This window comes from Neolamprologus multifasciatus, chromosome 7, assembly GCF_963576455.1.
Source record: "Neolamprologus multifasciatus chromosome 7, fNeoMul1.2, whole genome shotgun sequence".
NCBI classification, from domain to species: Eukaryota; Metazoa; Chordata; class Actinopteri; order Cichliformes; family Cichlidae; genus Neolamprologus; species Neolamprologus multifasciatus.
In genome coordinates, this window is record NC_140445.1 from 64,829,872 (window position 1) to 64,848,560 (window position 18,689).

At 42.2% G+C, this 18,689-nt stretch overlaps 1 protein-coding gene across 1 annotated transcript in view; it reads left to right on the forward strand.

The window, feature by feature from the left end:
* Window positions 1-3,011: 3,011 nt before the first annotated feature.
* Window positions 3,012-18,689, forward strand: part of cecr2 (CECR2 histone acetyl-lysine reader) — a 35,209-nt gene continuing 19,531 nt past the window's right edge. Inside the window, exons 1-2 of the mRNA XM_085166908.1 lie at window positions 3,012-3,341; window positions 17,469-17,563. Coding sequence (XP_085023034.1) covers window positions 3,222-3,341; window positions 17,469-17,563 — 215 coding nt within the window. The 5' untranslated portion in view covers window positions 3,012-3,221. The remainder of the gene's footprint in view (window positions 3,342-17,468; window positions 17,564-18,689) is intronic.

The following is an 18,689-nucleotide window of genomic DNA, read 5'->3' on the forward strand; positions in this document are numbered from 1 at the left end:
ATAAGACTAGCAAAATCACACGCAAACACTACTTTATGTGGTATTGAAAACCACATAAAGTATGTGCTGATCATCAGAGAAAATAGATGCTTGTATTATATATTTGTTTGTTATTAGTGGTGTCATCAAGTATATGCAGCACTAAAATGCTGTTGCAGAGTAAGGGGGAGCAAATCAAAACAATATGTGCAACAGCACGTGATCCTTTATATATGACTATTAGATATTGTATGTCTTAACACCCATAGTTCACCCGTGAAAGGGGTTACACTTTACACAAGGGGTACTCTTAATGTATGTATTTTGTATTGCTGTCCCTCGTTCTCCCTGCTTGTAGACATATGTGCATGTAGGTGTGGGTGTGGCCCTGGCAGGTGATTGGCCACACCTGAAGACCTTGACACACCTGCAGCTGATCAGGCCTGTCGGAGGAGCTACGAGAGTGTGGTGGAGCTCTCTCCGACGCTGGATCATTGCGTGGCTTCATGTTAGTCTCTCGACCAGTTCTTAGTTTGAGTCTCCTGCATTATTGTGTGTCTGACAGCTGCCTCTCTCTTATGTCCCCAGGAGTAGCGGGAGACGAGAGGGCAGCTAGCACGGGGTGCTCATCACGGAGAAGCGGAGACAGGAGCACTAACACTGGGAAGAGGACACGTCACGGGAGTCGGGAGAGCACGGGATTTATTGTCATGTTTTTCTATCACTGTAAATAAACCCACTGTTTATACACAGAGCACCGCGCCTGAGTCCTCATTCCCCATATCCCCACGGTCTGCCAGACCGTGACACCACCTGTGTGAATGTGCAGTGCTTCCACTTTGTAGGTAGAGGCACTAGAATTTTCCCCTTTATATGAATACAAGGCATGGAAATATTTGCTGCAAAGGGTGAGTAAATATGTTTACTTACATCTCAGTATTGATGTTCTTCCTTGCCCCCTCAGCAACAAAGCAAACAGAAAAAGTAGGAATCACTATGTTTCATGTGGTTTTTATAGCCTTGTGATTCCCTTTTACCCCCAAACTTGTGCAAGTTAGGTGAACTGGAGATTGGAACTACAGCACCATCAGTGTACATTGATCAGACACACTGAGAACAGGTGAAGTGAATAAATGTGCTCAATTCTTCTTAAAATCCAACCCTTTGCTGGGAGATTTTGAGCCCCGACACTGCCTAAACATTGTCTTAGACTCATCAATTTCTTCAGAGTACTGCTGTCTCATTATACCACTTTATTACCCCAAAGAGCTAAAAAGATCCAGCCTATATCAGCTTATTTATTTCCCCGAGGGCTATTGAAAGACCAGTCTTGAGTCTTCAATTAAAATCTGCCCTCTTTATTGAGGGATGTGCAGCAGTTGTGACCAAATTGTGCCTTAACAGCTATGTAGCCCCATTAACGACATAATCTTATGTTTGTGAATTGGATGGTTAGTTGGTTTCACGCAGTGTCATGACAAGTGACTGTTCTGTTCTTTTAACCTTGGTTTGTGTGTGGTGTTGGTATCTCCAAAAGTTGATTCTGTTCATCTGGACGTAGCGTGTTGTGGGAGAAACGTTTCGTCACTCATCCAAGTGACGTCTTCAGTCTCAGCTGACTGCAGGTTTCAATCTTATAAACAGTACATTTGCATAATGACTGAAACCAGCCCACTGAAGGAACAATGGGCTAGGAGGTCAGTTCCTTAATCATAATTATGCAAATTCTCATGACCACTGATCAACAACCACTGACCAAAGCCCACTGATCAATGGCCATGAGTACCATTCACAGAGAGTTGGGGAATGGCTGCAATCACAGCATTGTAAGATGGCGAAAGATGTACCCTTAGGCCCCCTCCTCGATTCAAACGTTTCTCCCACAAAACACTACGTCCAGATGAACAGAATCAACTTTTGGAGATTTACTTTACTACAATGCTTCTTTAGGTATTATGTTAGCATGAAAAACTTTTGTAAACTTCAGTATATGTCAGTTGTTCATTGCAAAGACTGGCACCACACTGATTGTCTTTAGAAAAAGAAGATGGGCTTTAGGGGCTTGAACTTAAACTGGTAGGCCAGTGGGGAGATATTTAGGTAAGGATATTTAAATTACTGTCCACTGCCACTGTTTATGGAAAATGCTTGCTATTGCATTTAATTAGTGCACGCATTATAGAATAGAAAGTGTGATGTATTATGTGCCATACATTTACGTTCATGTAAAGTCTGTATATATGTTCCCCATTTTTAAATTCAGGAGCTTTCCTCTTGCACCACCTTCAGACCAAAGAGTGGGCCTGCACACGGGACCACTATGTTAAATCTCGCAGTTTAGTGTACGTGCCTGAAAATTTATGCTGGTTTCCTTCGCATGCTTTACGCATCAAATGGTCTTGCAAAAATAAAAGTAAAACACACTCAAAAAATAAACACTAGACATCAGAATAAAATGAACTTGCTCTGAGTGCGCTCAGCGCCTCCGCGGTGCCATAGCATGCACTTCTCTAATATTACGATAGAGGGAGTCCTTGTGTAGTAAACTTCCCTTAAAGTGTTTACAAAATCTCGATGTACCTGAAACTTGTGCTTGAGTAATAAACTGAACGACAGTTTCGGACTGCTGTAAGTGAAAGGGGTGTTCGTTTCACAATAGCGAAAAAAAAGGTTTCACAGTCAGGTATTTTTACCTAAAGTAATATCGACGGACTCAATTAAAACCTACAGCAAGACATTACATAAACAAACTTAAGCTGTAGGGCCATACCTGGTTTTAATGTTTTAGTTTTCAGTTATTCACCATTTACAATGGTTCCCTTTAAACGGCGAGGCCATTATCAATCCGTTGGGGACTATTTACTGTGGGAGATTACTATTAAACCGAACAGTCAAACACAATTGAAAAGAGGTTTAACAGTTACAGGCTATTATCAAAAGAGGCAAATATGCTCGCCACTGTAGCTACTACTTATGTTCACAGAAAGTTTAACATATCGACCTAAGTAGTCGGACCCCCCTATTCGTCTTGCAGTGGTATCGCCCTTCCCATCTGTTCAGCTCCGGTGAGACTCTGATTGAAACAGATTGTAGCGCTCTCCGGGTCGCAATGGCAACTGTCCCAACAGGACGGCGACACCAACTTTTTTCATGTTTTTAATGTTACGGAGGCACTATACGTCGCGGAAGAATCTACTTTCTGATGTGAGAAATAAACGTTACAGAATTTCTTCAGCCCGAAAATGTCCCAGGGATGTACCGTTTCTGTGGAAGAGATCCAGTCTTGGTGGGAAGTCCCCGCCATAGCCCACTTCTGCTCGCTGTTCAGGACAGCATTCAACCTTCCAGACTTTGAAATAGAGGTAAACAAGAATTGTGATTGCTGGTAGTATCACCAATGGGTTTCATTGCGGAAATGAGAAGTTGTTTGTGTCAGCTTTTTTGCGTACGGGCTGGTGCGAGCGCACTTTGTGTAACTTAGTATTTGGGTAACCAGCTTAGCATGTTCTCTGAACTTCTCACACTGAGGCAATCCTGTTAAAGTAACGAGCCAGCGAGCTCGTTAGCAGAGCTCAAGCTAGCTGTATTCGCTTTGCCCGTTGCCGTTGTTCTTCAAAGTTGAACTTTAAGCGGAGTATAGCATTGACGACACGGCTTGTGGTCCAGTATTTACAGTGGCTTGTACGTGTTTGTCTATATCCAAGGATGCTCAGATGTTCGATAAACTTTAGATAGACGTCCTCTTGAACCATGTGCCTCTCGTTTGTTTTTATTTGGCCCGAGGCCCGTGTTTATGTTGCAGAGCAACCGTGCCTCAGGTCATTTAAATTAAATTAAAGGTACTAAGGAACGGTCGGGAAGATTAGGAAATATAGTTAGAAAAGTGGTCAAGGATACGTGACGGGGATATTTCAGCCAATTAGAATTATGTTGGTTTTACTTGTGTGAATATTTTATTTTATTGTGAGTGAAAGAGCTAAGTAACTGTACGGCGCCGCTGTGTTTTGGTTTCCCTTTTCTGTCAGATAAAGTTAAGTTCATGGTGTGAGGTTTGAGTTTATTGTCTTGGAGGCCATCTGGCTTGTGTAGCCAGGGGACGCAGATGCTGTTCAGTCATTGTTTGCTCGCCCAAGTCCTGTTTTGTTGCAAGAAGCGAGGGGTTTAACGATTTTCTAAGGTTATTAATTGTCTAGGGCAAGTTAGTGGAGTAAATAGTCCACCTACTAACTGTTCTGTCGCAGAATAAACTATATTTATTACACTGTGATTACATAATTCAACTTCATCACTCGATTTGGCCTCCCACCCCCCCTTTTTCCTTGAAATGTGTTCCTAGTCGATAGGAAAGCGTAGTTCACGACGCCTAACATGTGCAACATTTACGACATAGATCATGGAGATTGTTTAATTAGTCGAGCAGTAATTGCACTTTAAGGAAACCGGCGAGGTCAACATCGCGCATCAACAGTCTCCATCACTCAGTCATCCCCACCCCCTTCGGGAGAATCACGTAGACATCGTCTTTGTTGTTGAACGAAGTGGCAGCCAGATGGGGGACTAGCATCGCGCCTAGTTTACATGAAAGTTGATCTCCTTAAAGGCCCGATGGGCTTGATTTCAAAGTAATGTTTCAATGATGTATTCCTGTTTTAAAAGAATAACTTAAGCAGATCACGTGTTTGGCTCCATTACTCAGCCGGATCTCGGGGAAATATTGAGATTGATGTAGTAGTCTTACACTTTGACATCTTAATTGGGCACAGAAGTGTCCAAGGTCACAACTCTTTTGGTTCTCGTTATAATGATCCACTGGGGAATTTACAATAAGAGCTAAGTAGTTACTTAAGCTTATAACTTTTATTGAAAGCTAGTGGAAAGTACGTGTCTTTCAAGGGGAAATGAGCAACATTAGCAACAGTGGTAATACCCCCCTCCCACCAAAACTTCAAAAGAAACCGTTTTAGGTGGGGAAAATGCAAGTAGAGCCCACATTGTCAAATGTTGTCAAAATCCCTCTGGTAGCAGGCTTTCCCACTTTGCAGCCATCTTGAAATGCATCTACCTAGGCACTGATTTGTGCAGTTATTTTGAAATATTATGGGTATTACCTTATATTTCACTGATCCGTAGGAGATGATTCCATATATAGAATCACCTGTCAAAACATTTTTTTTAACATTTGCTGACTTTGTGCCCAAAACAAGATATACAAAAGACTTTTTTTCCTTGAAGTGAATATTTTTTTCTTTTATCTGTAGTTTATTTGTGAGTTAAATGAATCAGGCGGCGTGTGTCTTGTGATCTGGCTGCTTGTGTTTTATTGGGGCTTTCATTACACTTATATTCAAAGTAATGCGTAAATCGCGTCCATTCAAAAAATTTGCCAGGTAAATTTATGCTCTTCATTTAAATCTTTATTACTGCAAATGCTCTCGTTGGGTTAGGTGATGTTTAGTATTTGCACGTACTGAAATGAAAGAGTTTCTTGTGCTGTTATAGTAGCTGACCAAGATGGTGAGCTTTCAAAAATAATTTTACAATATCTCGAATATTCGACGCACTTCAGACGCTTGCAACTTGTCTTTTTGGTAAAAAAAATACACCACCTCTTATCTTTGCAACAAGTGTTCAGTCTTTGGAGCTTTGCTCTGTGTACACCTTGCTGTGTGCACAGAGGTAAGCGCATGTGAACGGCCAGGCCCCAGAGTTAATAAGTTGTAAAAAATAAGCAGTTCAGACCACAACATTCAAATAATCTTTTACAGTGCAGATACCAACCGGAAGACTCCTTGCAAATCCCTGCACTTTGGATATTATGATAATGAGCAATCAGCTGACACAGCCCTCTGTCAGGCTGATTTATGCTGTTTTGTTACTGTGGGTTTGCAAATATTCACCCTGGCTTTGAGTCTGGACATTTGGATCCAGCATGTTTACTTTCTGAGGACTTTGCAATGTAGAAAGAAGAAGAAACTGTTTGGCTGATGTGTTTGTTTTGCTTTAATGCCACATAGCAGCAACAAGACAAGCTGGCCTGGGCACTCCCATGAATGCAGCAGTTTAGGCTCACTGTCATTTACCTTTGCTTTTTCTTGTTTGTTTTAAACTTGTATAGTCAACGTTAGTAAAAATCAACGAGGCATTTTGCGCCACATTTAATAATCAGGATAATTTTGGCCTCCGATTAATTCCTTTGACTTGAGGTTCATTTTCTTTTGTCTTCCAAGAGGTGCTTCATCAGGGGAGGTGACTGAAAACGATTTATTGGCTAATATCAGTTAGCTTGTACAGGTTGAATTAAGGGGGGAATAGGGGGCAGGGTAGGGTCCAGAAGTGGCTGTCATTGGTCATGACAGAGTGGGGCCCAGTGAGTGATTTAAGGTTGGCATTCCTTCTGTCTTCTCTTGTGGAGATGGCATGTTTAATTGGCTGTTATTGACCAGTGTCCATTTTTGCCATCCTCTAGAGAGCAGTGGTCAGTGTTGATGCTGCAGAGGACCTCAAGCAGCTCTGAAAACAGCTTGAAAAACATGCACTTTACAGTGGAGTTCCATACAAATCACCGATGAATCTGAGAATTTCTAGCAAAAACGTGGGTGTCTGTAGCACATTGTCGGCCTTACCCTGATTTTCTGGCAGATTATTAGAGCTGAGTTGGTTTGCGAATATGAAAGGCATCGCAGAAAGTTCAGGAAGGAGAATTAAAAACATGAGTTCACTTTGTTACTCACATCTCATCCGAAGTCACTTTGAGTATGGAAAACAGCGTGTGAATATAACATCAAAAAGAGTGGATTTCCAACTCTATCCACTGTAGTGATCAGACAGGCCGCAAATCCCGCCTCCTCCACAAACACCTGTTTCTTTTTCTCATAATGGATACTTTTGTTAAGGCTGCCACATGTGAGACCACAGTGTTAAAGCAATATGAGACTACCACCAAAATGGATATTGACAAACTCTGTGATCCAGTTCACTGTTGTGGCAGCTCTATTCTTTCTATGGTGCTGGTCAGTGATAATGGAGCACTCCCAGTCTCCTTGGCTAGCCTTACAGAACGGCCCCTTGCACATTGTTCCAGCACTGATACACTTCACTGTCACTGGTTTCCACTTTCCTCGAGACTACAGGCAGAAAACCGGGAAAGCAGTGCATGTGTGGATGAGAGATGGAGAATACACTGGAGAAGAGTCTTAGAGGTGAGGAAGCAACTTGTGTTTTAGTACGAGTAGCCTTCTTCTTTTCATGCCTTTTTGTGTTGCGGCTTGTGAAAGGTTCCTTGGCTGTTTATCTGGTAAACGATTCCTGAAATCCCACAGCCAGCACACAGTGTAGTCTTCTGTTGCTCAGTCCTCAATGATGTGCCCTTCATGCCAAGGACCTCTGTCCCTGGCTTCATGTAAGTCGGTGCTCTGCTGGCAGCCTGTTTGGCACATCATCATGCATTTGTTCCATGTGTCTTCATTAGCTGCTTGTCGTCTTCTAACTGAGATGTAGATTTAGAGATTTTGTATTTCATCGTAGTTAATAGCTGGTGTGAAAACAACTTAAACGAGAGTCTTTCATGTACTTTTTCTTTGATGAGTAATAAGAGGAAAACGAGATTGCCCAGGAGTGGGTTGACAAATCTAACAATAAGTCTTGAGATGTTTTTATGCAGTTTCAATATCCCACACTATGATAAGAGCTCCTCTGCAATCCCTTTTCATCTCAAACAACAAAAACACGTCTAGTTAGGGTAGCCAATCTCTTTTGCTGCACGTCTGTACACTACAGATCCTATTTGACATGGTTAAAGAAGAATGAGCAGTATGGGCAGCGAGTGCAGCTTTTTAGTAGTGTGGATCACTCGGTGGTAGTGTTGTTTTACTTTTCAGTAAAAATTGTATTGTCACTTCAGAAATTTGCAAAACTCAAATATTTCATCGCTACTGTGGTGAAAAAGCTGTGAAGCTTTTCTGCTCGTCTCAATTTATCACTTGAGATGGTTGTGCAGCTGTTGGTTTATTGTAAGATCACAAACAATAGTCCCTGTGCGCTAACAGCATCTGAGGCACTGAATATTACTTTTATCTTTAGGGGCAATATTTCCAAACAATAGTAAAAGCCTCACTGGGGATTTATGCTTCAGCTACTGCGTAGTTATATTACAACTGCATCCCACTTGAAACCCTACGTTGTACCCTGACGTGCACCTCCCTTGAAATGTAACAATGCATCGCATCAGTGCAGCCTACAGCTACTGTGATTGGTCCCTTCAGTGTCATTGATTCCTCCTATGCCAATCATTGTATCAATATAAGAAATAATAATCATATATCATCAATTTAAGGACTCACAGATATCAGCAAAATCCTGAAACAGGGCAAAATACACATGGCAGAGAGTGGAACCACTCTAATAGTGACTGAAACCAAACTTATTCCCACTTCATAGCCATCTTTGTAACACCTCAAATGCAGTTTTTGTGTGCCAGCAATATACGAGAGTATCTGCAGTTTCAAACCTGGAATATAATGACTTCATGTTATACATCTACCACAAATACTCAAAAGTGTCACAGCATTGCAGCTCCATTTCTTGTTCAATCGAGAGTGCTGATTTGTCATTTCAAATAGTATGCTAAATTGCATAACGGATACGGTTAGCCAAAAAGTTCTAACTAACTGTAAGCTTTCATCGGTGGAGCAACACTGTTAACTTATATGCTTCCTGATTCAGCTAATGATTGGTTCTTTCAGGGCAGGGCCAGAACTACAGCTGCCACTGGCATTACACGATTCACTGTTGATTTCTGTTGAGAGTTCTGGAAGTGCTGTGTAGCTCCTTAAAGGCCTGTACATCGGAAGTTGTTTTTCTTTTTCTCCTAGTTGACAGCATAAGGGAGGTCATACTAATAAAAGTGCTTTTGAACACCGCCACCTTCTAGGAGGGAAGTGCATTTTATAATGGCAATATCTGACGTTTTGATCTCTCTGATAAATTTCCCTTTAAATATATGATGTCATGAGCACCTGCTGATGTCATTATCAAACCACATTAGAATACATGCAGGGAAACGACACATATCTCTGCTGAGTTTGTTTGTTTCTTGTGTGTAATTATGTTTAGATTATATTTTGCACAGTTTTTATAATGTTGTGGGCACCTGGCTAAAAAATAACCGCGACAAGTGCAGCGCTTTGTACAAAGTTAAATATTTGTCCATTCTCAGCAACCATAAAACAAACACAAAAAAAACAAACATCCTCAAGGGCTTGGCGTAGACAGTTGCCACCATGACACGCTGCTCACGTTTTGGACAACAATGGAAAAATTATTCTTGCAATACAGTCAACGTCCCCCTGAAAAGATTGGATCAACATATTCAGTGTTGAAATGAGAAATGTTTACAGTTCCTCCTGCTGCCCATTGCCCCAATCCTGTTTCGAAACGGTCTCACTGTCAACATTTCATGGAGTTGGTGACATCTTATGTTTCCTAATACACTGACACCCAACTTCAGTCCTAATTTAAAGAACTGAAAAAACCCTCTTTTGTTTGATTTTTATGTAAATCATGAATTATACACATTTTAATATAATTAACTGCCACATGTCCTCTTACCTTGTACGTAACAACAGTTCCTCTGTGTTATTCGTTTTTGGAGGCCCAGTCTGCCTTGCCTGTCACTGTGCACGAACCCCTGGCATCACCATGACTAAACCCCAGATGGTGGTTCTTTCTCTCCCTTCCCCCCAGAGGGCTCTTCTCTGGGTGCTTGTCGCTGCTGCTGTAGCCTTTCTGAGGGAAGGGGGGCTTCTGTTTTTTGTAATAGCCTCCTGTATGACTATAAAAGATTTCGTCCCATTAGATCTGGTAAATAAGTGAGAGCAGGCTGTCTGTGAGCATGCCCTTGTTTCTGTTGTCTAGAAAGCAAATGGATTAACAGGGGGAGTAGGATCAAGGCTTAAGTGTTGCTCCATCGTGGCCCAACTTCAGAGTGAGACTCTCCTGCTCCCCACTTGTCCTGCATTATAACTGCAGATAGCAGCCATTTAGGATAATACCGGCCTGGCCTCTGTTAGAGGTTGTGATGTGAGGGCCAAGTATGGCTGTTGTGAAGATGGCAGGACATTACTAGCAAATGGGATGGGAATCCCTGACGTTTACCTTCAACCTTGGGCTGCTTTACCTCTTTGCTCATTTCCTGGCAGGAGATTGGATCCCTGCACACATTAACAATGATCCATTCTCTTCCCACAGCTATACTGATCAGTCATCCCTGGCATCCCATTGCCTTTCTTTGCTACTGTCCCACCCACAGAAACATCCCAGCTCAACCTCGCTTATTGCCTTGCAGACGCCGGCCTCTGATAACTTCCTTTCTAGATCGTAACCCCTTAAAGAGTTTTCACACTCGGCAACTGCTGCTGTGACATCAAGAAGCTTTTTGCATGTCTTTTTAATGCCCTCTCTTCCATGCAGTGTGTGTGGGGGGGCTTTGTAATAGTCTGCTGCCCCTCCCCCAGTTGTGATTGACAAGTGAGAGCAGCAGTACATGCATCAGATGGTTTCACATGGGGACTATGTGCACAGAGGGGGAGGTAGAAGGGCACATATACTGTTTTTTCCTCGCAGTTCCATTGTTGCAGCTCCCCATGGTTCCCTCCCTCTGTCTCTAGTCGAGGACAGCATCCCTTCAGTTTGCATTTTCACTCGGCGTCTTTGCAGCCGGTTGCGAAGCAGACATCAGAAGTGTCGAAGAAACAACACGATAAGAAGTTCTCATCCAGTGAGATGGTGTTACTCAAGTCAGGAGATAAGGAGACGACCTAGAGGCAGTTTTTACAGACAGCGTGGCTTTCATCAGGTGTGAGAGTGTGTTTGTGTGAGAAAATGACACAATGACATCCTGGAGTCAGCTGCCGTAGTAGAAAAACCACACAGGCAGTTTTGAGAATGTTTGTGTCAACAGATTTTAGCAATGCAGTAATGTTGGCAATTGTTTAAGAGGTGGCTAGGAAACATGAAACTAGTATTGGTATGAGAGTTAAAGGATCCCTGGTACACTAGTGTATCAAGCTGCAAAACAAATTCAGAAGATATCCTACGTATCTACATAATATTGCTCCAATAGTTGGAGTGGAAGTATTTTAGAGCTGTGCTGGCACAAAGAAGAGGGGTAGGGTTAGACTTTATTTGAATAACCGGTCCAGCAAGTTACTGGTGGATGTTTCATTTTGTAACAGCAAAAGCGTGGCCTGGTTCAACGTGTTTACTGGAAGGCCCGCTGTTTCCCCCCCAGCAATTCTGATGCCTCGACAGAGCATTCAAATGAATTAGGGGGGTGGGTTCCTTCACACAGGGGCTAATGTTGGTTTGAACACGGCCCTGGGAGCTTTTGCATCGCTGTTTGTGAAAGTCGGGACCTTGGCGTAACTGTAAGAGCTAGAAGACCCTGCGCTGTGTCGCATCTTATCCTGTGAAATGTTCCATTTAAAGGCAGTGCTACACTCAGCAGCCATCCCACCTTAAAACATGCCCAGATTATATTTAGAAAGATGTACATCTCCTTAAGTAAAACGAATTGATCCAAAGTTGATCTTTAATTCACATAATTGACATTTATGCGAATTAGCAGCGCATATTTCACATAATCTTTTTAGGCTCCCTACACATGTGAGATTTTTATTTTATTTGTGTGTGTGTGTGTTTGAACCATCTGTTTTCTATATGTGCCTGTGTATATATGATTCTACTGGGATGTCAGCTGAAGCAGGAAGCTCAGTTTTATATGAGAAAGTTGATGCTGTGGTGTCCTTAAAGCTGGCAGTGAACACACAAGACGCTGTACTGGGTGGCCTCCCCTTCTCCTGTGCTTAATGATCCTCTCCCACATACTCGGAGAGGTAGTTTGTGTAAAAGGTTCCCGTCTGTCTGAGAGAGCTCAACTGAGGAAAGATCTGTGCAATGCCCATCCCTCTCCTCCCTTCCCACGGTCTCCTACTCTGTAGCCAAGCCACCTGTCCCACCTGGCCATGACACTGATACTAAAATAAAACCTAGCAGAATGTTTAAAATGACCTAAAAGCTGCTAGTGTATCATGTTTGTTTTTGTCTCTATTCTAAGAGTTGTTTAATTTTCATGGAACAATTTTTTGTGGGTTTTTTTTGTTTGTTTTCCTTTTTGTCCATGAAGAAATCTAAATCTTGTAGGAATGCCTTGTGTGAATCTTGTGTAAAGCGCATTACTTTTTCACTATTTTTGTATTATATACATATATATTTTTAGAAGTTCTTGTTTTGATGAATCAGTCAAATGCATTTATCACCAACAAAAAGTTGTTGATGCTTTCCTCTGATCAGATGAACCGTACATCCTGAGGATGTGAGGGCGTTTTCCTGTGGTGTTACGGCTATGTGTTCATGTTTGTCATGTGGCAGGAGGTGGTTGCGTGCGGGGGTGGAGGGTGTTGTCAGATGATGGCTCCTGGAGGAGCCATGTGTAAGCTGAAAGTGGGAGGGGGGTGGTGGAGGAAGAAATGAAGAAAGAAGTATAGGAGAGGAAGAGAGGAGCCTTTACACAACAAACAGACGTCCCTTCCCCCTCCAGCTAGCCATGCACACGTCCTCCAACTGTTGGTGATATAGACCCCGGAGGAGCTGTTAACGGCAGTGGCATGGAAAGTGTCTGCTGTGAGGGTAGCCAGAGAGGCCAACCTCCAGATATTAAAGGCTTTGAGGATCTGCTTTAACCTTGGAGCCGCTGATACAAAATGCGTCTTATCTAAACCTTCTTTTTCACGTACTCTACAGGTTGTACTGGCCAGAGACACACATGCACACATTTTATCTGAGGTTTTCTCTCTGTGCAGATACGGATTGGGGCACGTGATTGGTCCGTTAGCATCCACTGACAAAAGCACATTTCACTTGTATCTGGATATGCAGCTTTTCTGCTTTGCATTGAAATCTGTTGGCTGCTTTTAGCCTTGATAGTGTTTCTGTCAGAAAGTCAGGTTGATTCATGTCTCATAACATTTACTTTGATTCTCATATCAAAGAGTCAGACTGTTTTGTCCCAGTGGTATCATTGTAACCCTTATAACAGCAGATGTGCCCGCACATAATGCAGGTTTATTGAATACACAGTCAGTCCATGATGGACCCACTCTTATGAGACAGCTGTGACTGGATAGAACGTGTCTGCCTCCTTTAGTACTAAATACAGCTGGGAGAGTATCAGTCTACATCTAGTACTAGCTGGAGAGATGGGGTGAGATTTAACTTCTAACATGAAAATGATGCTGCTACGTTGTAACTTGCACCATAACCAGAATCCCATTTTAATCCTATGCTACAACCTTCTATGTAGCACGATGTGCACCTCCCGAGATGTTGGGGCGACTCATACCACCACGACTTGAGTGGCGTGGAAGATTGAGGTGTAAGCACAGGAGTTATTTCCTGCAGAAGTCTTAATCGAGCTTTGTCCTGGTTTGTCCATGTCTGCTTATCTTTTGTGTTTTGCAAATTTAGTGTTTATTTTTACCGTCTCTAGGAGGCATTTGTATAAAGTCCAGCCCTAATACAGATGCGTGGTTACCAAACCAGGCCTGTGGTCTATGTTTAGACAAAGTTTGGAGGAGGAGGAAATTAAGAAATGATTGAAACTTGTTGACTCAGGCAGATACAGTCGGATATAGTCAGATACAGCACATTATTGTCGTTGTTTCTTCTTGAATAAGGAGTTACCTGTATAAATCATATTGTTAAAGACATTGCAAGTATTAGTAGGTTTTATAAATGAAGTGACTGTAAATTCTGGGGTATTTTGGCAGTTAAATGGGTGAAGCTTTAATAATCTTCCCCCTGAGATGTCTATATTGCCACTTCTTTTTCCAAAATTTGTCTTACTTGGCCATAAGCATAAAAAAGATACCTTTTTACCGTTATCTGCATGAGGTGGACAAAGATTCTGAAAGTTCTTATTACAGATGAATGGACATTTGTAAATAGTTAGATACTTAGAGCCAAAACATACAATCATTAATCTATTTTTATAGTCAGTCTGATTAAAATGCAGTAATTTAGCTTGGTGTAAATGATGGAATAATAAGTTTAGAAGTTTCAATAAGGCAGCAAAATTTAATTTCTTTTTGACAGAAGAAGAATAAACAATCATTTGTTTGTATCTGTGAGCTTTGCTGGTGTTCTGACTTTAGTCGTATCTTGGCAGGCATGCTGTGAGTAGTAACTGGAACCTTTTTAGACACAATAATTTGTACATGAATATAAAAATGAGATTCAGAAGTAATAGTGTTAACTGGGCTAACAGAAATAAGAGAATGTAGGCATTTTATTCTGCAAATGTTAATGAAGACTCATTAGGTGTGATTGGGCCTTTTGAAAAGAACAAGTGGTTAGCCACATTGTCACCACGGGTGTTACTTTTCGCACTTGTCTGCTGCTCTGAATAGACGAAGCAGTGACCCAAACAGTTTAAGTTGTTTTAGTGGACGTGGCCGGTCCATCTCACTGATAACGTAGTGCGGAGAATACCTGCCAGTTGAGTTCTACTTTGCTTTTCTGCCCTCAGCTCCAGCGACGCCAACAACTGGTTTGGGTGTGGATAATGTGCGGAGGGAGAGGACAGATAAGGAAGATGGAGAAAGGAAAATGTGGGGTGGAGAGTGGAGCAAGGGTGTTGTCAGGGGAATAATAGAATGCCTCAGAGGCCCTCGTAGACACTGGGCAGCAGGGCAGGGGGAGGAAAATGGTGTGAAAGAGAGGAATAAGAGGTTAAGCCAGTGAGAGGAGCAGAGAGAGAAACAGCAGGGGAGTCTGGTGAAAGAAGTGGCAAATACCTTCAGGGCGAATTGCTGATTGCAAGCCAGGCCTACAGAGGGAGTGAAGTGATGACACACACCTTTTGACTAAACCTTGACTCACCCTCCGATCTTTGTCCCAGTATCTGAAATGAATAGCCGGTTTTTCACAGCAGTATCTTGCCGATAAATCTGACAGCTCACCTTGATTTATGCAAATTATAGCCAAATTATCTTATCAATTATTCAGCTTTTTTATCGTTCAGCCCCATTGATCATTAATGTTAGGCAGTCAAAGTACATGTTTGAATGAATTTTCATTGGTGTGTTTTTGCCTGTTGTCTGTAGTGTCAGTGCAGCGAGTTAGTTTGGGTGCTGCGTTGCGTGTGTGCGTGTGCTTATCGAGGCAAAAGGTTCCCACAGGACGCTTCCAGCTGCAGCGGTGTCCCTTGCAGTCCTTTATCGTGCTAACTGTTTGTTAGCAACAGGCCACAGAGGGATTGGCCAATGGATGGGTGAGAGAAGAAAGAGCAAATAGACCCCAGTAATTTCCCCTCCCTTTGTCATCTGACTGACTGTGTGGCACTTCAAAGTTAGGGAAGAGTTGTTCATCCAGTGGGCTGCAGCGAGCCCTCCACTTGCTGTTCTGTACTCGACTCTGAACTCTTTCCCCAGCCTTGGCCCCGGCTTTTTTCAAAGTGTGATCAAAGTGCAGTTTGTCTCTGATGGATGTGCTCACTTTGGCCCAGAGGCTGCCTGACAGGGGACCTGGAAGTGGAAGGGAGCATGACACAGGATCTCACTGCATCCTATGCACATGCGCTTACAGACAAAAACGCCCACGCGTGTCTTTGTATCCAGAGTTAGCTCGCGGCTACGAAAGAGCTCTTCTGCATATGTGACCACACCATGACGAGTGAGCTAGCCTGAGCACACGTTAAGAACTTTAAGGAGTCTCTATTGTTAAACCTCGGTCTACCTTATTTATACTTGATATACAGCACACAATACTGCCGTTTAGGACGGTATTCCAAACGGATTTTCACGACTCGAAGCAAAGTGGCAAAATAATGTCCGTAAATGCAGTCTTGCTTACATTACTGTGAGAGCTTGTCTATCACTGGTCTTGTAGCATGTGCTGCAGAACCAGGAGATTTATTCAACTTGTCAAAAATGCTGTAGAAATACAAATGCAATTCTGTAGTATTTAAAACGGTTGGCAATGATCACCCAATTATTGGTATGCCCTGGCCTTGACACGAAATCGTGGCTTGTTTTTAACCACAACGAGGCAAAAGTTGCGGTCGGTAAATCTTACATGTCTGGCTACTTCAGAACTTAAAATAGACTTTGATTTGCTCCTGGCAGTCACACACTCGTAAAGCCTACAGTTTAAGCCGTGCACCTAAAATCCATTACAGTCTGACTGTGGTCACTGTGACCGTGTCGATCTTTAGGCTTTTAAAATAGCCTCAGTGCGCTTGTAAACATAATGAGCTGTTCTTCTCAATCATGAGACGTGATTCTTATCCGCTCTTATGAAACTCGCCCTCCTGGTTTGCATTTTTTCTTTCGTTTTTCCCTTATGCTCTTTACGTTCCTAACCTCGAGCAGAAACGTTGATCTTATCCTGTTTTTCAACTTCTTTCACAACCTTGTTTTTGGCTCTCTTCTTTTTGTTCTTTCATTGTGCTAACTTGTTGTGTACCGGCTTCTGTCATTTCCACAGCAAAGAGGTCTGTACGCTGACCTTTAAGGACCTTAAGTAATTGATGCGTCATTTCTTTTCCCTGGTTAAAGCTGAGAGAACCGATCAGCATTTATAGGACTTTCACAAGTACTTCAGGTGCAGAAGTACTTGTGAAAGAGAGGCAAGAGTGACACCAACAGCAGAAGTTGTTGGTGTGAAAGCAATGGTTATTAGGGGTGGGAGTGGTTAGCTGCAAGCTGTCTGTATGAGCTTTGAAGAGTTTGCTCTGTATCCTGTGGGAGGGTGCTTTTAAATGAAACGGACACTAGGTTGATGGAACACTGTTCATTTGCATTTCCTTCTCTTCCCTCTGGCTCAACTTCAGAGTCCTTGGGTGTGATCAAGGAGAGCTGTGCATGCTGGGAAGCTGTGTGGTGTCCAGTGTCTTGGTTGATCAGCAGAGGAGAAGAAGGGGCACGTCTGTGTTGTAGCGCTCGGTCTCTGCTGCCTGCTGTCCTTTCTTGGTGCTTTCAGATCTTTGAGATTTTGCTCTGCCGGTTATTGCCGCTTCATAAAACCTAAATGACTACAGCACAATGCCAGGCAGGAGAGGGGTCGTGACTGAACTTGAACCTCAGCTACAGCCCAACAAGCACCAGCAAACCAAGACGCCTTAATGAGACAGGATGCGAGCTCTAGCTGTTACAGCTCCCACCTAAATCTGCCAGCTTACCTTACACTCATCCCAGCAGCTTCTCCATTTTGATCACATACTTCCTTTATAGTGGCCAACAGTCTAAACACACAGAAAACCACCTGTTTATTTCCCAGTCACAATACTTTTGCCTTTTTTTTTTTTTTAGATATTCATTTGCGAGATGCATTTCTCTGCTTCCATTATTGCGCAAATCGGCATGTTTGCACAGTTATAACTTGCTAAGTGCTTGTAGTTTCTTCACATGTTAATTGACTGCGTCCTCTGTGTCCAGGAGCTGGAGAAAGCCCTGTCAGAACAGGACTTGGATTTCCTTGGGGATCTGGTTGCCTGTCTGTTGCAGGGATGCTACCAGCGCACTGACATCACGTAAGTAAAGAATAGAAAAAGAAACCTGGCATATAGCAAAAGCTGTCAGGTCACATCAGGTCTGCTTGTGTAACACCACCTGTAACACATAAGCCGTTTTCAGACGTGGGATCCGTAACACTGCCGGCATCGGGACGTAGGTCACTTTTGGCAAGAAACGCGTGTCTGAAGGGGACGACAGAAAAAGCTTCAATTCATGATAGAAACCCAGGGTTTATTTGGACATAATAAAAATGCAACAAGTTGACTTGTTGCAGATAGCGGTGTGCACATTTCAGAGCTGAGATCGCTGTCCAGTACAGTAAGGAGGTCCCCTTAAATCTTTTCACATTTTAGAAATAAAGCAAAACTTATTACAGTTTTCTAAGCAATAGGGGTGGGGGAAAAAATGGATACTGTGTAGCATGGTGATGTTTTGTTTGCTAATAATGTATGGATACAGGGACAGCAGAAATCGATATTTTGTTACAAAAAAGGTTTTTGTGCTCTGACTTCAGAGCATGTTGATCCTTTTTCTGAGCAAGAATCCTGACATTCCTTCACTGTCCAAATGTGTTTCACTTGTTTTTGGCAGCAATAAACATGACAGTTTACTTATTTTAATTTCAGACATGTTTTATTTTAATTAAGTTTAAAACTTTTTTATTTAATGTAAAATTATATTTTGTTTTAATTTACTTTCAAATTCTTCAGTTGCTGAAGGGGCTGCATAGTTTTCATAAACTGCATAGTTCAGAATAGCTATAATTGTACCAGATGGTTGATTCAGTTAAGTTGGACTAGACTGTAATACAAACCGTTCAGTTTGTCAACAATCAAACTGAAATGAGAGAAAGACTGAGTGTGAGACTTTGATATTAGAGAAAATGAATATTGATAAAGTTTACCTTTATGTACAGAATCTGAATATCGCAAAATATTTTTAAAAATTGCAATAATATCGTATCGTGGGATGTATGGTGATTCCCACCTCTACTAAACAATGAGGGTAAGAACATTAACATTTAATTTTAATGGAGTCTTGAGTATAGGACCATGTCCAACTTTAGCTACTTTTACATAATCGAACGTGTTAAATGAGGCAGTGTGTAGATGGCTGATGTTTGGCTTTCTTATAGTATGTTTA